Source organism: Phalacrocorax aristotelis, chromosome 1, assembly GCF_949628215.1.
Source record: "Phalacrocorax aristotelis chromosome 1, bGulAri2.1, whole genome shotgun sequence".
NCBI lineage: Eukaryota > Metazoa > Chordata > Aves > Suliformes > Phalacrocoracidae > Phalacrocorax > Phalacrocorax aristotelis.
In genome coordinates this window covers 202,212,640-202,231,733 of record NC_134276.1, presented here as the reverse complement: position 1 = coordinate 202,231,733, position 19,094 = coordinate 202,212,640, and the positions used below count along the sequence as shown (strand labels likewise).

At 36.9% G+C, this 19,094-nt stretch overlaps 1 protein-coding gene across 10 annotated transcripts in view; it reads left to right on the top strand.

Moving 5' to 3' along the window:
• Nucleotides 1-19,094, top strand: part of KIF21A (kinesin family member 21A) — a 94,229-nt gene that overhangs the window by 41,260 nt on the left and 33,875 nt on the right. For 7 of the 10 annotated variants that reach the window (XM_075081335.1, XM_075081333.1, XM_075081331.1 and 4 more), the window contains exons 6-16: nt 919-1,086; nt 2,571-2,686; nt 6,937-7,132; nt 7,939-8,128; nt 8,842-8,905; nt 9,711-9,914; nt 13,390-13,428; nt 15,869-15,953; nt 16,137-16,254; nt 17,508-17,696; nt 18,633-18,832. In XM_075081335.1, the coding sequence (XP_074937436.1) occupies nt 919-1,086; nt 2,571-2,686; nt 6,937-7,132; nt 7,939-8,128; nt 8,842-8,905; nt 9,711-9,914; nt 13,390-13,428; nt 15,869-15,953; nt 16,137-16,254; nt 17,508-17,696; nt 18,633-18,832 (1,569 nt within the window). The remainder of the gene's footprint in view (nt 1-918; nt 1,087-2,570; nt 2,687-6,936; nt 7,133-7,938; nt 8,129-8,841; nt 8,906-9,710; nt 9,915-13,389; nt 13,429-15,868; nt 15,954-16,136; nt 16,255-17,507; nt 17,697-18,632; nt 18,833-19,094) is intronic. The other 3 variants (XM_075081334.1, XM_075081329.1, XM_075081328.1) reach the window with 1 other exon arrangement.

The following is a 19,094-nucleotide window of genomic DNA, read 5'->3' as shown; positions in this document are numbered from 1 at the left end:
GTGTGATAGTCCAGTCTCGTGGAAGTGGCACAGCTCCTTTTCTCTTCTGAAACTGCTACAAAAGGAGAGTAAAATGAAACTCCACAGTATATGTACAGCTACAATACATGACAGAAAAAAAGCTTGGGATTATCTAAAAAAAAAAAAAAAATCATTTTAGTGCTGTGCAAAGAGGCTGAGGCTGTGGCACCTGCCCGCAGAGCAGTGTGCTCCTGGGCAGACTCCCTGCACTGATGGAAGTGTGCATCAGGTACCAGTTATTACAACTTACTAGGGAGGGGAGGGGGGAAGAAAGGAATGTAATCTTTCTCTCTTGTCCCTTTTCCGGCCTTATTTCCTGGTCAAGTCAAAAATGCTGGTGGAAAACTGACTTAAAAAAAAATTATTCCTAAAATAAAGCTGAAGAATCATGCCACAGGGAAGATGATGGTGGGGATTAGGGAGGTATAAAATCAAAATATCTTTCAGTTATTTGGCAGACTTATGAACTGGTAATTCAGGCGAGTAGCATTATTGTTACTTTTAAAAGAATCAATTTCCTTTGACAATTGATTTAAGGCTTGCATTCCAGGAGAGGTACAAATTTTGTTGCCCAGCTTGCTGATGAGCTTTGTGTTTTTTAATATATATATTCTCCTCTGCCCTGAAACAATTGTAGCCCATATTTAGAAGTAATAAGTATATTGGTGTTCATGTGCATCTAGAGCGCAGTCTTCAAGAATGATATGTTAGTGGATATGACTAAAATGGAGAGTTTTCTGAGAGATACTGATGTTGTTATAAGAGAATGAGTAAACAAAGGAGGAGGTGGACATGACAAATAGGTAGTCTTATAAATAATTGTTGATTGAACTTTGCAGTAGACAAATGTTAATGTGAAAGATCTTACCAAGCTTTATGGGTTCTCTTTTATTTCAGGATAATGCCACCGATAACAGGATAATATCTGAATCTTCTGAGATGAATGAATTTGAAACTCTTACTGCCAAGTTCCATTTTGTTGATCTAGCGGGATCGGAAAGGTTAAAGCGGACGGGAGCTACGGGAGAAAGGGCAAAAGAAGGCATTTCCATCAACTGTGGACTAGTAAGACTATATAATTTGTTTCCATAGGCTTAGTGCCATCTTCCTTTTTGGATCACTTGTTTTTAGAAACCCCTAAAGTAAAAATGCATCCTGTGCGAGACAAGGACTGTAGCGTGAGATGTAAAAGCATATATTGATTCTTACTGGGTTCTGGCTTGCTAACATTTTCTTGGTTGTACTAGACCCAAACTAGCAAATTACAGTACTTAAACGGTTGTAAAATATAGTTAGTTACTCTGACTTTTAAAAGATATTGTAGAGAGATTCCTTTCACTTTTTTCTAATTTTTCATTCTGTGGTGACTCAAACAATTGGAGAACATTACAAGCAGTTAACAAGGAGTAAAACGTGGATGATGAATAAGCTTAACTGATCAAGAACATATAGTACCAGAGAGGTATTCTGCAATTAGAACTTCCTTAGTGATTCTCTTGCCATCACAACAGTGATTATATTCTGTAGTTATTCTGGTTGTATTATATGGAAGAGAAGGAGAATTCAGTTCAATTTCATCATTGATATAAGCACAGAGCCAACAGAAATTTGATGTATCCTTAACAAATAGGGTACATAGATGCATCCTTAACAAATAGGATACAAAATGCACAAAGGTGACAATCAGTGTAATAAAAGTGATATTTTATATGAACACAAAACTTTCATTTACAGTGAATTCCAGCCCTCAGCTTTCGGAAACAGATTGACAGTGATTTAAACACTTCCAAGCAGTCAGAGAATGTGGTGTATATGCAGTTCTTCCACTGCTGGATGCAGTAAGACCATTTTCAAGACAAAGAACTGGCTGTACAGGGTGCCATCTAGAGGAATATCCTTTAATTTGGCATATGAATAATCTGATTGAAGTACTTGCAGTTGCACATTAAGAAGAATTTTACAGCCAAATGTTAGGTTTCTTATAAACATGAATTTTAGACCTTTTCTTAACAATGAAATAGGATAGCTATGAACTTCATAATTTAAAGCCTTAAATGCTTAAATCTTCATCAGACATTTCTTATATCAGTAGCGGTAGTAAATTCTATTGGTTTTTTTTTTTTATATTAATGCCCCATAACTTATTCTTAATCTAGCATATAGCAGATTGATAAAATTAATTTTTAAAAAAATATAGCTACTGCTAGAAGTAGAGATCAGCTTTAATAATAATTGAAAGTAAATGATTGTTATATGAAGTAGTTCTATTATTAGTTTGTGACTGACATAGCAATAGACAGTACACAAAAATTGTGCTAAGCACCTAGCACCAGGCTGCAAGTGATCTGATTCACTGTTGATGGCATGGAAGTTTATAGATGTCTACTGTAAAATGTAAAAATCTTCAGAAATTTTTCAATATGCTCATGAAAGTTAACATAATTTTTTCACAATATGCAGACCTCAGTTTATAGCTTTTTTTTTTTTTTAAATAAAACTACTCAGGAACTGATTTTAACTTGTGCATTACGTGATTTGGTGTTTTATAGCTGGCACTTGGCAACGTAATAAGTGCACTAGGAGATAAAAGTAAGAGGGCAACGCATGTACCATACAGAGACTCAAAGCTTACAAGGCTACTTCAAGACTCTCTTGGGGGAAACAGGTATGAAACCTAGAACATTTTAAGTATTTCATTGTGAATGAACATGAATGAGTACATAATCTTCAGAAGGTAAAATAAACATTAAACAAGGATAAAAATAGCCACTCTTTTTGTTGGAGGGAGGTTTTGAATATTAAATACTGTCATGATAGAAAACACTGGCAATGCATGGAAAAGATGCAGGAAAAAGATTTTAAAGAAGGTTTTTACATTGTTCTTTTCAGTGTTATTGTAGCTTTACCAGGCATGAAGCTTTGGGTTATTTAGAAGCTACCATTTCCAGGACAAATCCTTTCCATGAGGACATCTTTATATTATAGACAGCATAAATGGTAAACTTCATTGTTGTGTTTTAGCCATACCAATTACAGCATAGTTTAAACCAGTGATGAGTTACTTCTTCAGAGATCTTTTTTTATACTTTTTTTTTTTTTTTTTTAAAAATAGTGCATAATTGTTTGCTCTGATCACCACGTGCAGGAGCTTAACAAGACACTGCCATCTTTTTGTAAAGGTTGTATATCTCAGGGTATGGTGCACATGTCCAGTTATCTGATGTTGGATTACAGCCTAATAAAAAACAAACTACTGTATCACTACTGTTGTTTGTATGAACCTGTTCTGTATACCTAATGCACAGGCAAGGAAGAGAGGCAAACATTAAAAAAACTTATTAAAATAATACAAATTTTGTGTTTGTAATATTACACCCCCGTTTGTATTTGTACATGTTAGTTAAGTATATTTTAGCAAGGTAGTACTCTTAATCCAGTTTTTAGGAGGGCAGGAGGTTTTCTGGGCATTTCACAAAGGAATAGGGAAAAGTGAAAGGGAATTCTTTTTAGAGAGATAATTTCAGCAACACCCTGCAGCACTGTAGTGGTAGGAAAAGCAAAGAGACAGACAAAACAAGTAAAAAATGTTAAAATTTTCAGAAGTGCTTAAGGGAGGAAGATGATCAAGAATTATTAATAAATCAGCAGAAATCGAGTGTAGCTTTTCTAAGCTTTGTCTTGAAATAGTTACAAATAGCGTTTTTTACCTAAATTTTACATCAAATACACTAGCTAATGAGGATTTTTTCAAACTATTTCTAAAATTGCACTTTGAAATAGTTTGACTCGCAAATATTTTCCCATTTTACAGCTCCACTGCTCCCCCTCCTGTTCTTCAGGAGAAAATGCATAGTTTAGCATAGAATATGCATAGCAAATGCTGTCCCAGAGCATTTATGATATTCAGGTATATTCTCTACGTCTATTCTGATGTTAAATTTGCGGACACCCCCTGCCACCACCACCTATTTTTTTTAATGTGATCATAGAATGATAGAACAGTTTGTATTGGAAGGGACCTTTTAAGGTCATCTAGTCCAACCCCCCTTCAGTGAGCAGGGACATCTCCAACCAGATCAGGTTGCTCAGACCTTGAATGTTTCCAGGGATGGGGCATCTACCACCTCTCTGGGCAACCTGTGCCACTGTTTCACCACCCTCACTGTAAAAAATGTCTTCCTTATATCTCGTCTGAATTTACCCTCTTTTAGTTTAAAACCATGACCCCTTGTCCTTTTGCAACAGGCCATGCTAAAAAGTCTGTCCCCATCCTTCCTATAGTTCCCCTTTAAGTATGGAAAGGCTGCAATAAGGTCTCCCCACAGCCTTCTCTTCTGCAGGCTGAACAACCCCAACTCTCAGCCTTTCCTCAAAGGAGAGGTGCTAAATCCCTTGAATCATTTTTGTGGCCCTCTTCTGGACCTGCTCCAACAGATCCATGTCCTTCCTGTGCTGAGGGCTCTAGAGCTGGATGCAGCACTGCAGGTGGGGTCTCACCAGAGCGGAGAAGAGGGGCAGAATCACCTCCCTCAACCTGCTGGCCATGCTGCTTTTGATGGAGCCCAAGATATGGTTGGCCTTCTGGGTTGTGAGCTCACATTGCCAGCTCACAGACAGCTTTTTGTCCAGTTTTTCATCCAACAGTGCCCCCAGTTCCTCCTTCACAGGGCTGCTCTCCATTCCTTCATCCCCCAGCCTGTATTGATACCAGGGGTTGCCCCGACCCAGGTGCGAGGACCTTGTACTTGGCCTTGTCGAACCTCATGGGGTTCACATGGCACACTTTTCAAGTTGTCCAGGTGATATAGATACTGAGATGTGTCAAATTAGCAGTTTGCTGTTAAGGAATACATATTAACACAATTTGAATAACTTCTTATCCATGTTCTGGCAACCAAAAAGTGAGGGGAAAACTAAATGTTATTAAATAAGTGGTTTTCTTCTGGGAAAAGAGATTATTAGATATGTTATTCTATTTTCATATCCTTCCAAATTCCACCCTAGATATTACAGTCCACATTGTTTTTCTTTTGCAAATACTTAAACAAGGTTTATTTGTAGTGATTCAGGTTAGATTGCAGTGAGTTCTGAGTTAATGTTGATGGAAGCATTGTAGCACTGTACTATTCTCACCATAATGCTGATTTTAAATACGTTGTAACAGTTCTGAAGCAGTATTTAATATTAATGTTTCTTGTATAATTCCAAGTAAGCATATGGAGTAATGGTGCTTTTGGAAAGGATTTTTATCCTACAATATGAAAAATGCAAACTTTTGTAACTTCTGGGGGAGGGAAGTAGTTTAAACAAGTGTTAAAATAAAGGGAGTAGAACAGTGTTTTAAAAATCTAGTCCATTATACGATTCAGATAGGAAAGTGGAGTTCATGTTGTTCAGTTTTCAAGGCAGACACCTAGCAGAACCAGTCCTCTGAGGTTTAGAAAAGTAACCACATTCTCAACTGAAAGCACAAGTAGTCCTGATGTCAGAATTAAGAATTTGTTCTCAATCTCAGATATTCCAATCTTGAGGACTAAACTCAAACAGTTTGGGGAACTGACACAAAGGTACACGGGAGGTCTGCAGAAGAATTGCTGAAACTGAATCTTCCATTTATCCCCAGGCTAGTTACTCCTTCCAGTTTAGTCTCCCAGTGTGTATGGTGAAGGTAATTGCCTCACAAAGGGTTGAAGGGATTAATTTGTTTGTCTCAGTCTGAAATTACAGAAAGTGAAGGTCAGAATGCAGTCTGCCTAATGCAGATATTGCTCCATTGCCCTGGGTACAGTGCATTCTTCCTAACACTGCCACCTAGGCTTTAACATGCAACAGAGAAACAGATTCCTCCAAACCTGGAGAGGAGGACTTAAGTCATTCAAATGTAGGTGTTTTGTGCTATCTGTTGAGAATTTAGGCCATGCAGGTACCTTCAGAGTATGATCTATGGGTGGAACTCTGGTTCTGACCTCTCTAGGCTGTTCTCATCTGATGTGAAATGAGAATGTGCTCCAGGGAGAGAGGGAAGGGACCCTGGTTCCTCCATCTGCCTGTTTAATGATGAAGTCACTGATGAAGAATTTTTTGCCTTTTTCTGCTTATGTCCTACTGGTTCGTGCTGGTCTGTCTGCTCAGTCTTTAATTGAAGCAGGGACTTATGCTCTCACCCTGCATATCCCATGATGGGATGGCTAGAGGGTGTTGTAGGAACCCAAAAGGAAGATGGTTGTCCATAGCCCCCTCCAGCCTAGTCCTTGAGTCCTGCTGCTTTTTGTGGAAGTGCTCTAAGAGTAGTGGCGTGAATCATGGAAAAAATAGTTCTGGCCAGATGTACTAAGGTTAAGTTTGGGCTTCCTTTGGAGAACAGGAGAACTTGCAGTAGAGTTTTTAGGCAGTAGAGATTTTTGGCAGTTTGGATCTTGGTAGAACCCAAGGTAGGCAATAAGTACCATAGGCAGTTGTATGCAAGCGTGGACAGCTAAGATGAACATTAAGACAACTTTCAGATTAAGTAGGTAGAAACTTCAGGGGTTAATGAGAGTAAGCAGTCTTGACTATTACATAATCCAAATCACTGTCTAGGACTTTAGGTTGATCTTAAGGACTTAAATCTCAGTTTATGTATGATTAGGCAAACTGAATATAATTTGAAAAACATTTAAAGGAACACCAACTAATTGCTTTTTTAATTTTACATGTAGAACAGTTAATGATCTAACACCTCTTATTCTATGCTAGAGTGATACAAGGTGTTAACAGTGCTGAACTTTGTGGTTAACAGTCTTCTGCTGTGAGTTAGAGGAATATTTTCACAAGTGTTATGAGTCACTATTCTTGTTTCGCCTTCTACCTGAAGATCTGTTATCTTACTCTTTTTGTTCCTGATGTGTAATGCTGACCTATGTTTGTAACTTGCAGTCAAACACTCATGATAGCGTGTGTGAGCCCTTCAGATCGAGATTTCATGGAAACCTTGAACACATTAAAGTATGCCAATCGGGCACGGAACATCAAGAACAAGGTGATGGTTAATCAGGATAGGGCTAGTCAACAAATAAATGCTTTGCGCAGTGAGATTACACGGCTACAGATGGAACTCATGGAATATAAAACAGTAAGTTTATCCTCTTAGGACTTCTTTAAAATGCTTGTAGTTCTACAGCTTGGGTTTTTTTTGTTGTTTTGGGGTTTTCTTTTTGTTGGCTACTTCATGCACTAAAAAAAATTTAATAGCAACCTTATTTCTAATTCCAGTGATTACCAAATGTTTTTAGAAAACTTAGATTGCATCCCTAGAGAAAAGATACATCAATGAATGTCAATGATGTTAACAGATGCTGCATGCTGTTTTCTTTTTGAAGGGCAAAAATTGACCTTGCCATGCTCAGCAATGAGAAGTAGTCACATCCAAAGCAAAAATGACCATAATTTATACTGGCACATAAATGAATGTGAACAGTTATTGTGTATTGCTTTTTAAAACTTACCAGTCGGCTAAAACACTGTGTTTTAAAAATAATTTTTAAATTATATAATCTGAATACTCATATGACACAGCAGCCATTTCTTCCTGAAACTTCAAACAAATGATGTTTTCAGCAATAAATGTGGTTACCAAACAGTGTTCTCCTTTGTTATCCCTGAGGTAGTGTCCTGATTTGATAAAGAATTGTCTTCTCGTTTCTTAACCTCTTCAAGGACTTGTATTTCAGACTGAGATGGAATGACACAGGACCCAAATGCTGAGGTGTTGGCCAGACATCAATGTTTTAAAAATTATCCATTTATCTGTTGTTTTAAACTTTGCTATGAGTGTCTATTTGGAGTTTCAAATAATCTGTGGATTGCCTTTGCCAAGTTAAAATTTTTTTATGTGTAGGTCAGCCTTTACAAGTAACAAAATGTATTTACTTTCTTAAGGGTAAAAGAATTATAGATGAAGAAGGTGTTGAAAGCATCAATGACATGTTTCATGAAAATGCGATGCTGCAAACAGAAAACAACAACCTGCGTGTTAGAATTAAAGCAATGCAAGAGACTGTTGATGCCCTGAGAGCCAGAATAACGCAACTTATGAGTGATCAGGCCAACCAAGTGCTAGCCAGAGCAGGTATGCTGTGTGTTGTGTATGTGTGTAAACTGCTCAATAAATTAATGAACTTAAATCAGTTATATGTTCTTGCTTCATGGGTCCCTTGCAATGAAGCGATGCCTTTGTGACAGTAATGTAGGGCCTGCTTTGGCAAGGATAGGCCCCCATATAATTATTTTCTCTGTTTCTGGAGACTTATATTAATAGAAATAGTTTGGTACCCCAATTTGACATTCATTTAGGACTATGAGGAACATGAAATGTGAAATACCTTTGGGTAGGAATTACTTGTATGATTAGCTCTACATGGTCCTAAGTATTTTGCTTTGGGTGACGACCTGGACACATATGGATAAATGTTGACTTGCTTTTCACCTCATAGAATAATGAACAAATTGACTTAGCATGACTGCATTGTTCTTTTTGTGCACTGTTTGTCAGGTTACTTTTGATTTATGGTACCTGCATTTTTAAAAGGTGCTAATATGGAAAACAAATGAAATAGAAAAAGTGACTTGTAATCATCCTGATCATATGACACAAAAGAACCAAAAACTTAATGTAGCTTAAGGAGGAAATAAGTTCTACAAATCAGATAAGATCTATACTTGTAGCCTGTATGACTCTCTATCTTTGCTGGTACCTTGTGCCTAGTAGCTTTATTCAGATACTTATACTGTTACGTCCTTTCTCAATCTTTCTCTTTCTTCCCCCTGCCCTGTTCTTCAAAGGAGAAGGAAATGAAGAAATTAGCAACATGATTCATAATTACATCAAAGAAATTGAAGATCTCAGGTATTTGCATGATATATATTTGAACAATTTTTATTAAAATCAAAAATACAAGTAGTGTTAGCAAGTAAATATTCAGTTGTTTTCCTGTGTGGGGATTACTTCAGGACAGTGGTCCTTCAGCTTCGAAGACCGTCTGGTGGTGTTGCCCTTGGCCACAGAAAATGTAAAATGTTAAAGATGAAGCTGACAGAAATGAAAGTAAGATGTTGCCTAAATAATGACGATGACTTGATACTGTTGCACAAAGAACAGCAAAACTTGAAATGATTGTTTTAAGATAACTCCATAACCTCATATGTAAATGGTAGTACTGAGAAATTACTTGTTACAATTTAGTGTTTAAAAAATTCTGCTTTCCTTCTAAATTATTTAATACTTTTTTTTTAATTTAAATGTTTTTAGCTCTCTGTTTCTTGGAGGTGTATCATGCAAAAAAACCCCAAACCTGGACCATTCCTAGTTAGTGTTAAAGCTACGTAATACTGTAGCTTTTGTGTAATGTGTATGTACATACAGTGGATGCAGATATATATCTGTACATATATCTGTGTGTATATTTATACAGACAATTAGCTCTGTCTAGGGTATATATGTACAATATACATAACCATTGTGTAAAATGGTCTCATCAAGGGATTTACTACACTTGTATTTTGTGAGACTTCACCTTGGTTTGTAGTTTCTTTTTAAACTGAAGGTAATGCATTGCAGTTACAGATGCTATAATGAGTATGTATCTCCTGCATTAGCAATACTTGTGAATTCATGGTCTACAGGTTGGTTTTGGTTTTTTTTTGTTTTTAAGAGCAAAATTATTAGAAAGTGAAGCAGTGAATGAAAACCTTCGACGCAACTTGTCAAGAGCGTCAACAAGATCCACGTACTTTGGTGGACCATCAGCATTTTCTGCTTCTATGCTTTCTTCAGAGAAAGAGACAATGGAAATTCTAGATATAGCCAAGAAAGATCTAGAAAAGCTGAAAAAAAAAGAAAGGAAAAAGAAAAAGAGGTAATGTATGAATTATAATGCTATTTGTTTTCCTTTAGTAGAGTGGTGTATTTTTTTTTAACCACTGGGAGTTTAAAATTCATCTGTTGTTGCTGTGTGGGTTTAGATCCTAAACTGCTGTTCCTTCAAACCCTCTAACACATTAAAGTTATAGGTGTTTTTCTTTTACATCTTTTCTTCCAGTGAAGTATGCAGTATTTGTAGAAGAATGTCTCTGTAATTAATTTTTCCATATAATTATGTACAGTGGTAAAAGCACAGGTGCTCTCCATAAACTTTGGTATGTTTTTAAAATGCATCTGAAATTCAACAGAAGTTTTCAGAGAGAAAAATGATAAACTTTTTTTCTACCGTATGTTAAAACTGAAACAGCTTTCTGAAGAAAAGATATTCTGAATAGCTGGGAATTCTTTGGTAGCTCTTGGAACGGCTTCTTTTGCTTTATCTTTCTGCTTTTATGAATGTCTTTAATTTGAGGTTTTCTAACTCTCATGCAACATCATGCTTTGCTGTTTTTTGCTGTCCAACTTCTCATCTACTAAAATGCTGTTAGATGTTGATATAAATGCCTGTTCAGACAGTAGTTAGTACAGCAAGGATCTGTTTGTGTACTCCAAGACTTTGATTCAATTAGAGATCTTTCCCTTTTCCTTGAAAATTTCCACACTGTTGATCTATGACTCTTTCTACTAATGGCCTTCATACTACTTCTACAAGTTAAGAGTAAAACTAAAACAGTATAAGCCTGAAATACAGTAGCTGAAGTATAAAGTAGATTTGAGTTAGTGATATCTGCAATTTGAGGTCCTATATCTGTAAGTCCATTCACCACACAAATGTCTGATACTTGTAAAGAACACTCATTTTAATAACTAGATTCTTCCTTTGCATATAATTTTTTCAGGGAACTCTTATACTTTTATGGGGATTTTGATAGATTTTTCTGTCTCATGTTTGTAGGCACTTGAGGGGATGATAGAAGTATTAAATGAAATCAGCAGAATGTTCTGGCCTCTCTTCATCCAAACACTTCAATATCTTCTTTAAATGTAAATGCAAGAATAAAGAGATTTGATTTTGTATGTTTCAACAGATTTTAAATTCAAGCATACATTTAAATACATGCTTATACAGAGCCCCAGTTGTTAGGTTGGGGCCTGAGTATTAGGCAGCAGATGGGTCTGTGACCAGAAATAAAGGGTACTATATATATCTCTTATTATAGATGATCACTTTAAAAAAACATTTGGAAGCTTTACTCCACATCCAGTAGCAAGTAAAACACATGGTTGTTCACTCTGGGTTTGGTGCTTTCATTTTCTTTGTTTCTCTTTGGTTTGGTTTGGTTTTTTCTGTGGGTGGGTTTTTTGTTTTTTTTTTCTATTCCCCCCTGAAAGAAGCTTCTGCGTCCAGTCACACTTGCTCACACAAGGTCAATAATCTTGTGCAGGGGATAGCCAAGTGATCTGACCCAGAAGTAGGGACTACTTACCATAAACTCTTTTTGAGATCAGTTTTCTATCCTAGCATATATAGAAATAGAGAACCATATTAAAATTTAAGTTGGAAGAGACCTCTTGATGGTCCAGCTTCCTTCTTAAAGCAGGTCTTGTGTTCTACAGAATGGGATCATGCTCTTCAAAGGGCTGATAAGGTTTGAATCTATCTAATGGTCCATCTGCAGACTGCTTTGTAATAAATATTTATAAATTTCTGAGGTGCATATGTTAGGAGAAAAATTCCTTACAAGCTCGGAAATGTTAGAATTTGAGAGATTGTGCATACAGCCTGTCACACTTGTTACCTGCAGAGTGTTTCTAGCTAATTGATGAAACGCAAAGTCTGTGTTCAGGTTAGATCACTGTGGATTTTTATTCTATTGAAATTTCAGGAATTGGCAATGGGTATGCTAATGTATTGCAAAAGGACAATTTACCCTGCAGTTTGGTAGGGACTTTTTGCTCTACTTCTGTCTTCTACAGGCATTTAGCTGCTTTTACTGTACTATTTCTTTTTAGGATTGCTGTTCTCTTAAAGTTGCCTAACTAGCATTTTCTTATTAAAGTGGGATTGGGAAGCCTAGTTACTAGTTCTGCCCCACCTGCTGCCTTTCCTAATCTGTTTCCTGGTTATAGGTCAGTATGATGAAAGGTGCATAATTTTAAATACATACAACTTATCTAAATTATTGTGAGCTAGCCTGAAGATCTAAGATCTAGTTTCTGAATGAGCAGCAGGTATGTACTGCTATATATCTGTAGCCTTTAGTAAGCATCTGTCATAAAGTTTATTGGAAACCGTTTACATGGCAGTGATGTTTGGCTACTGAACTACTGACATGCTTGATTGGAGTGTTCCATGGTATGAGCTACTCACCAAAAGCCCCGGAACAAACCTTCCATGTCAGCTTTACATACCTGGTAATTCTTTTTGACTGTTGCCTTTTGACTTCCCTAGCCTTTATTAAACTAAAATAGTGATAAAATGACATGGGATTCAGTGTGTTAGGTACTAGCTGATAATGAAGGAAGATGGCAGGTGGTAGGTGAAAAGGTAAAAAGACAGCAAAAGCTCTTGCTGAAAACTTGTTCGTAGTGGGAACGTGAGGAATTTCAGTAGTTGTTGAAATTTAAACCATCTCTATGCTTATATAAGTTATGCAGACATTTCTTTACTGATATATCCACAGTGGTTAAAGAAGAAAAAGTACAAGTAAAAATACTAATGCTTTGTCCATCTCATTGCTTGATACACATTTTTGTTAATTTTTTTAAAAATAACAAGCAATCATTGGCATGTACTTTTTGAATCCCAGATAAATAAACTGCAGTTTTCTGCTTTTTATTTAAAAACAAGCAACGAAAGCTCAAACCAAAAAATAAATGCAGTTTGAAGATTTTTATGTGAATTATATGTAGAATACATTATTTAGAATATTAGTACTCAAAATTTCTCATTACTATTTTGTATTAGAATATGTTATCAGTTACCATATTATAAAACTAGTGCATTGGTTTTTTTCCTGATATATTCCTAAGGATATATAACTTTGGTTCAATGGCAGTACTTCGTGCTTCATTTTTGGTATTTTACCTCCCAGTTTTAAGTGGCAAAAGAAGAGAAAGCTTTTTCTAGAACTAAGAGATTTTTTGAATTTGTATTAGAAATAATTATCAAAATGAAATATATTGTCTATATCAAAAACTTCTTCCTTAGTGTAATTTGAATTTACAGTTGTTGACAGTGACAGATTAGTTAACCTAAAAATGCTGCTTCTTTGTTTTAATTTCCAACTGTGCAAAATGTATTGCCTTTTTACTACTTGTTGTCTCTTGATGGTATCTTTTAAAATTTCGTTTTAAACTCCACAAGCTCATATGTCATTTTTTTTACCTTCTTATCACTTTTGCTTTTCACTGTCTGGTTTGTCCTTCATTGGCTTGGCCTTCCAATACTGTACCTCGTGCTTTTGAAGGCTACAGAAACTTGAGGAAAGCAGTCAAGAAGAAAGAAGGTTGGAATATTTCCCAGGTTTTTAATTACCTGTCATTTCAATTAACTGGTTGTCATACATGAAAAGAAGTTGGGCAGATTCATAGGTGCTTCAGGAGTAGTTCATTTGCCTTTTCAAAATTATTTTCTGTGTTTTGACTTTCAACAAGTGTTTTAACTGGAAGAAACCTCTGTTGTGGAATTGAGGTTGACTCCGGGATTGCAGCGTTGAGCAAGCGTTTGTGGGGAGGTGGTGCCTTTGGGAACCGCCATAGAATTAAGTAGATTTCTTTCTTGCATGGCCTGTATGGGATGAAAGGCAGGAGGAAGGCACAGTAGCTCATAAGGTATGAAATGTATAGCAGGCAGTGTACGACGATAATATTTTTGGTATGTGAGATCAAGAAGGTCTTGGTCCTTCACATCTCCGATAAGTCTGCTTCTTTTATTTTTGAAAGCATGTGACTGGAGCCTTGACCATTCCTTCAATTCAGTTTCAGACAAAGTGATAGATAAAATAGTTGGTTATATAGAGCATTTAATTTGAGGGCTCTAAAAAGATAAATATACCGTCATTAAATATGAAAGTAATGGAGCTTTTCTTCTTCAGCTGTCTGATCCCAAAAAAACCCCACGGAATTCATGCAGGTGATGTGAATCCACAGATCAGTAGCACACAAGTTAAGCAGTTCAGTTCTGCCTGGGAGAGCTGCTGGCTCTCCTCTCTCCTGTCTCTCCCCTTTATTAGGCAGAACACAAATTCTCTGTAGTGGTGAGCTCTGTGCTGTGTGCAGGCAGAAGGGGAACTGGGGATTTGCCTCAGTCTGTATGAAGACTGCAGCTAAGATCTGTTATCATTTAGGCATGTTAACCAACATAAACCAGAACATGTTGTGGGCTGGGTGAGATGGCAGTCTGTGGAAATGAGACTGTGTGGCTCAGTGTTCCCTGTTTGGCATTTATTTTTTGTACAAATCTGGTTAGGCTGTTTACTTCCAGCCTCCTCAGCTGCTGCATGAATTCAGACGGTCCAAGCAAAAGCTTTCTGCCTTGCACATGGTCAGCTGTAGCTGGATTTGGTTTCACTGGTGATGAGTGGGGCAGAAGGAACCAGTTATCACTGAACAGGTTAAAAAAGAGTGTAATAAAATATCGCGTGTGCACAGAAGCACTGTGTTACTTAACTGGCACTCTGAAGAGTAGAGCTCTGTTTTAAAGGTGGCTTTTCGGTGTCACTTGCCAAATTTTAGTGTCTCAAATCTACTGAACGTTTCTTGTCACTGCACTGCGTGTTGGATTTGCCTAAGAGTTAGACCTTGAGTCTGAGCCCCCCTTGGTGTCGGTGGAGGAAGATGTGCATTTCTAGTTACCTTGCCTGCTCAGTGACAGCATGTAACATGCCAAACTTTCATGCAGCTGAAGTTGGGTGAGGTGGATTCCACATTATGCAGTCCTAACCACATCTTTTGTTATTATCCACTATGGTATCTTGCCCTGTTCTATCAATTTCCCATCTATTGGAGATGGTTTGGGTTTTGCACATGTAGTGCTAGAGGGACTGCCATTTGATCTGTGACAATTTGCAGAGTGTTATTGACTTTTGAATTTTCCATTTTCATGTGATGTCTCAAACGTGCACTTAAAAATGTTATAACTCATCCTAATGGCTAACACTCCAAACCTTCAAAACAAAACAAACCCTGCTGTAATTTGCATAAGCCATCACTACAGTTCAGGTTGCCAAGAGAGGAGAGAATATAGAGATCCTTGACTTTTAAATAAGTTTTGAACTGTAGTCTGAAAAACAAAAGCATGGAAATATACTAAAATGTAATCTTGATAGTTGGGAAAACTTTCTTTTTGAGCCAGACAGTCCTATTGCAAAAATTCAGTATTTCTCGACCCTTTATTGTTGTTGTATCAGTGCCCATTTTGAGCATTCCCTTGATGTCAAAGTAGATAACTTATCAAAAGAGTAGTTATAGTATGATAAACTAGGATATTGTTTAAATCTTATAAATTTTCAGATTATTTTAAGCGCAGTAAACTGTTATAGCTTGCGAGTGTAGTAATACCTGTAATGTACGTTGTACCTACACACAATGTTCTTCCTTTGTTTTGTAAAAGCTGTTCTGGGTACACTGCAACTTCCATGCAAAATGAGTACTGCTGTAGTATATGAAGATGTGCATTCCGCTTGTCCCAGTTGTGCAATATGCCCTAAAACAATGTGCTAAACATTAACATTATTTTGCAAGCTAAGATTAAGAGTAATTAAGCATTATTTTATTATCTGCGGGAGTTTGGAAGTTGTGTTTTACCCATGCCCAACACCTGTACCTTTGTCTAACTACCACCTTGGTTTTCATCTTTATTTGGAGTTACATCTTATTGGTTTGGGGGATGGGAAGCACGTGACATTTCAGTTTGTGAATATTTTGTGTCTGTGCCTCTTCTGCTAGTGTCAAAGAGGATAACACAGACAATGAGCAGGAGAAGAGAGATGAAAAAGGCACTTCGGAGAGAGAGAATAATGAATTGGAAGCAGTAAGTATTTAGAAATGTTTGGCTTATTTGTTCATTATCTGTTTAAAGATTTACATGGTTATAGAAAGGAAATTAGGAATGGGTCAGGTGAATACTGTGGCTTCACAGTGATAGTTACAAGTGACTGGGGGAAGGAAAAGTGTGGGCATGCTCCAACATCTTTCTATTTTGTACATTTTGTAGGAGGAAATTCAGGAAGTAAGTGATCATGAGGATGAAGATGATGATGATGATGAAGATGAAGATGACATGGAAGTTGTTGAAAGCTCAGATGAATCGGATTCTGACTCTGATGAGAAAGGTGGTGTCAGTACAATATTTTCTGGAATTTTACAAATACTGTCTGTCATTCCTTGGGTTTGGGTAGGCAAGGTAGCATGCTGTTAGCCTATTGTCCATAATACTCTGTGGATTGTACATCCAGTGAATTCATTTTTGGTTATGGTGCTAAAACATGTAATATATATCTGATCAAGTGTCCCTGTAGAGGCTTTAAAATTGACCAGAGGCCATCAGGTGTTTGAGAACACATTTCTTCCTCAGTTAGAATATCCAAAGTGTAAGGTACTGGATTATTTTTATGTCTTGGGACTAATCACCAAGGTGATAGCTCCCATTCAGCAAATTTGGAAATAGATAGAATTTAATTTTGAAAGGCTGGAAGTCCATCAGCCTTCCTCATTTTCAGAGGCTGTGGCTTTAGGTAGAAGTGTCAACAGCTGATTTACGTGTGGCTGGCAATTTAGGATTGCTAAAGTCAGAGTCAGCATCATCAGCAGTTCTGTCATGTGAGTCGGGCTAGATGGGCAAACCAAACCTGTCGGTTCATTCTTGCCTGAGAGTTACAGAAACCAGTGGAGTTGCAGAACCTGAAAAAAAAAATCCTGAGCTGACATCTTTGTTCTGGAGCATATAATCTTAATCCAAAAAAGGACATAATTGACTAAAGAAATTAATTAAACTTTTTTAAACTTAGTGTGTGCGTTTGTTCTTTTCCCTTATTTTTTCCTCCTGTTTTTCTCATTCCCTTCACCATTCCACTTCCATGACTTAGGTGGCTCCTCTCATCTCAGAATTTTGGTTGTATTATTCTAAGAGCTAGAGAAGGGAAAGTCTCTCCTTGGAGTCTGCCAGCAGTCAAATTTTCCTTTTATAATCTGCTGGGTCTATGAATGACAGTTATTCTCCAGCCCTGAGATGTGACTGAAGTCTCACAGTCTGTGCAGCTTTTGTGTGGGGAAGGACAGATTGCTGATGTTGAGGTTTAAATGTGAGGAATTACAACATATGGGCAACTGTGATCCAATGAGAGTTATCTTTCCCTACCTCTTTCCTAGTTCTAGGATGGGGACAGTGTTTAAGGAGGAGACTTTATCATGAGCTGCAGATAATAGTTTTGCTTGCTGCATTGTTCTTTGAGTAGAATTCTCCTATGCACAGTGTACATGTCAGGAAATGACCCTAACATTGCAGGGGTGTATCTATTGTTATGTGATCTTCACTGTTTCTTTAAAAGAAGTCTTAATTTTAATTACTCAAATATTTTTATTTTAGAAAATTATCAAGCTGACTTGGCAAATATCACCTGTGAAATAGCCATTAAGCAGAAACTGATAGATGAGCTAGAGAACAGCCAGCGAAGGTTGCAAACACTGAAAAAACAATATGAAGAGAAACTAATGATGCTACAACATAAGATTCGAGACACTCAGCTTGAAAGAGATCAGGTTCTTCAAAACTTGGGTAAGAAGTATAGAGTCACTTAAATCTAGATGTTGTGTAAGATACTCAAATTGAATCATTTGCTACTTCCCTCACTTCCTTTTACAAATGTGATAAGAAATTGCAGAAAACAGAAATAGGTTTGTACCCATAATGCCTGCGAATCATACTGTACTCATTCTAGTTTCTACCAGAATTGAGAGATTTAAAAAAAAAAAGATAATGATGCTAACAGGTATTTGATTTGGTTGAATAAGCATTTTCAGTTTTCTAGGAGCTCTCATTTTAACACAGTCCTTGAAATAGTTTCTGAATTAAAAGTTCTTTCCCACTCCTCCCCACTTTCTTTTGATCTGCATAAAAATAAGAACTAGGATCAGTGGCCTTGCAGAGATATTTTTTTACAGATTAAACTTTTTTGAATATGTGATCATATTGAGATGAAAAACTAACTCTGGCTTGGGAAGTCCTAAGCCACAAATAGTTGATGTTTGGGAGAGTACTGGGGGAAGTGTTTTGTTTGTTTGTTTCTTTTTAAAAATACACTGTATATGCTTTATAATTATATATTTTATATGCTTTTGCTGTTCCCTTATTCTTCCTTAAGACCTTCCCTTTTGATCAGTGCCAGAAAAGGGATACTAGGCTTGATGGCTCTTGGGACTGTTGTTGTGACCTTGTGTACATATGTGTGAACAAGCATGTGTGTATCTGTGTCTTCAGGTACTCAGATATTTGTCTAGTGCAAAGAAATCAGGAGGAGAGTGTTAATACTTGATCCCTTATCCAAGAAGACATACAAGGTGGAAAGTTCAAAGCAGTACAGATGACAAGAGCTAGAGACAAATTAAAATTTTCAAAGATATTGCAGATAATGCTAGAAGCAGAGAAAGCAATCATCTGCTGTGGCTGGCAAAGTGACAATATCCTGAACAAAAGCACTCCCTTTCACTCTAGGTTCTGTAGAGACCTATTCGGAAGAAAAAGCAAAAAAAATCAAGTCAGAATATGAAAAGAAGCTCCAAGCCATGAATAAAGAACTGCAGCGACTTCAAACGGCGCAAAAGGAACATGCACGATTGCTTAAAAATCAATCTCAATATGAAAAGCAACTTAAGAAATTGCAGCAGGAGGTGACAGAGATGAAGAAAACCAAGGTATATTTTGGTATATTGAAGTATTGTACAATGAGTGTGTACTGAAAAATGGGTTGAAATCTCCTGTGCATTAATCTACCAGATAACTCTGTTCTCTCTGTCAGCTGCTCCAAAGTCTGAAAAGAGAGAAGATATGAAGACTAGGCTACTCCTGGGGGAGGGGGGTGGCTTTTAGGTTTAATGAACAGAAATTATGGTATCAAACATGGAGAAGCTTGCACTGCTTATTAGCTGTTATTCAGCACTTAGTGAAGAAGACACA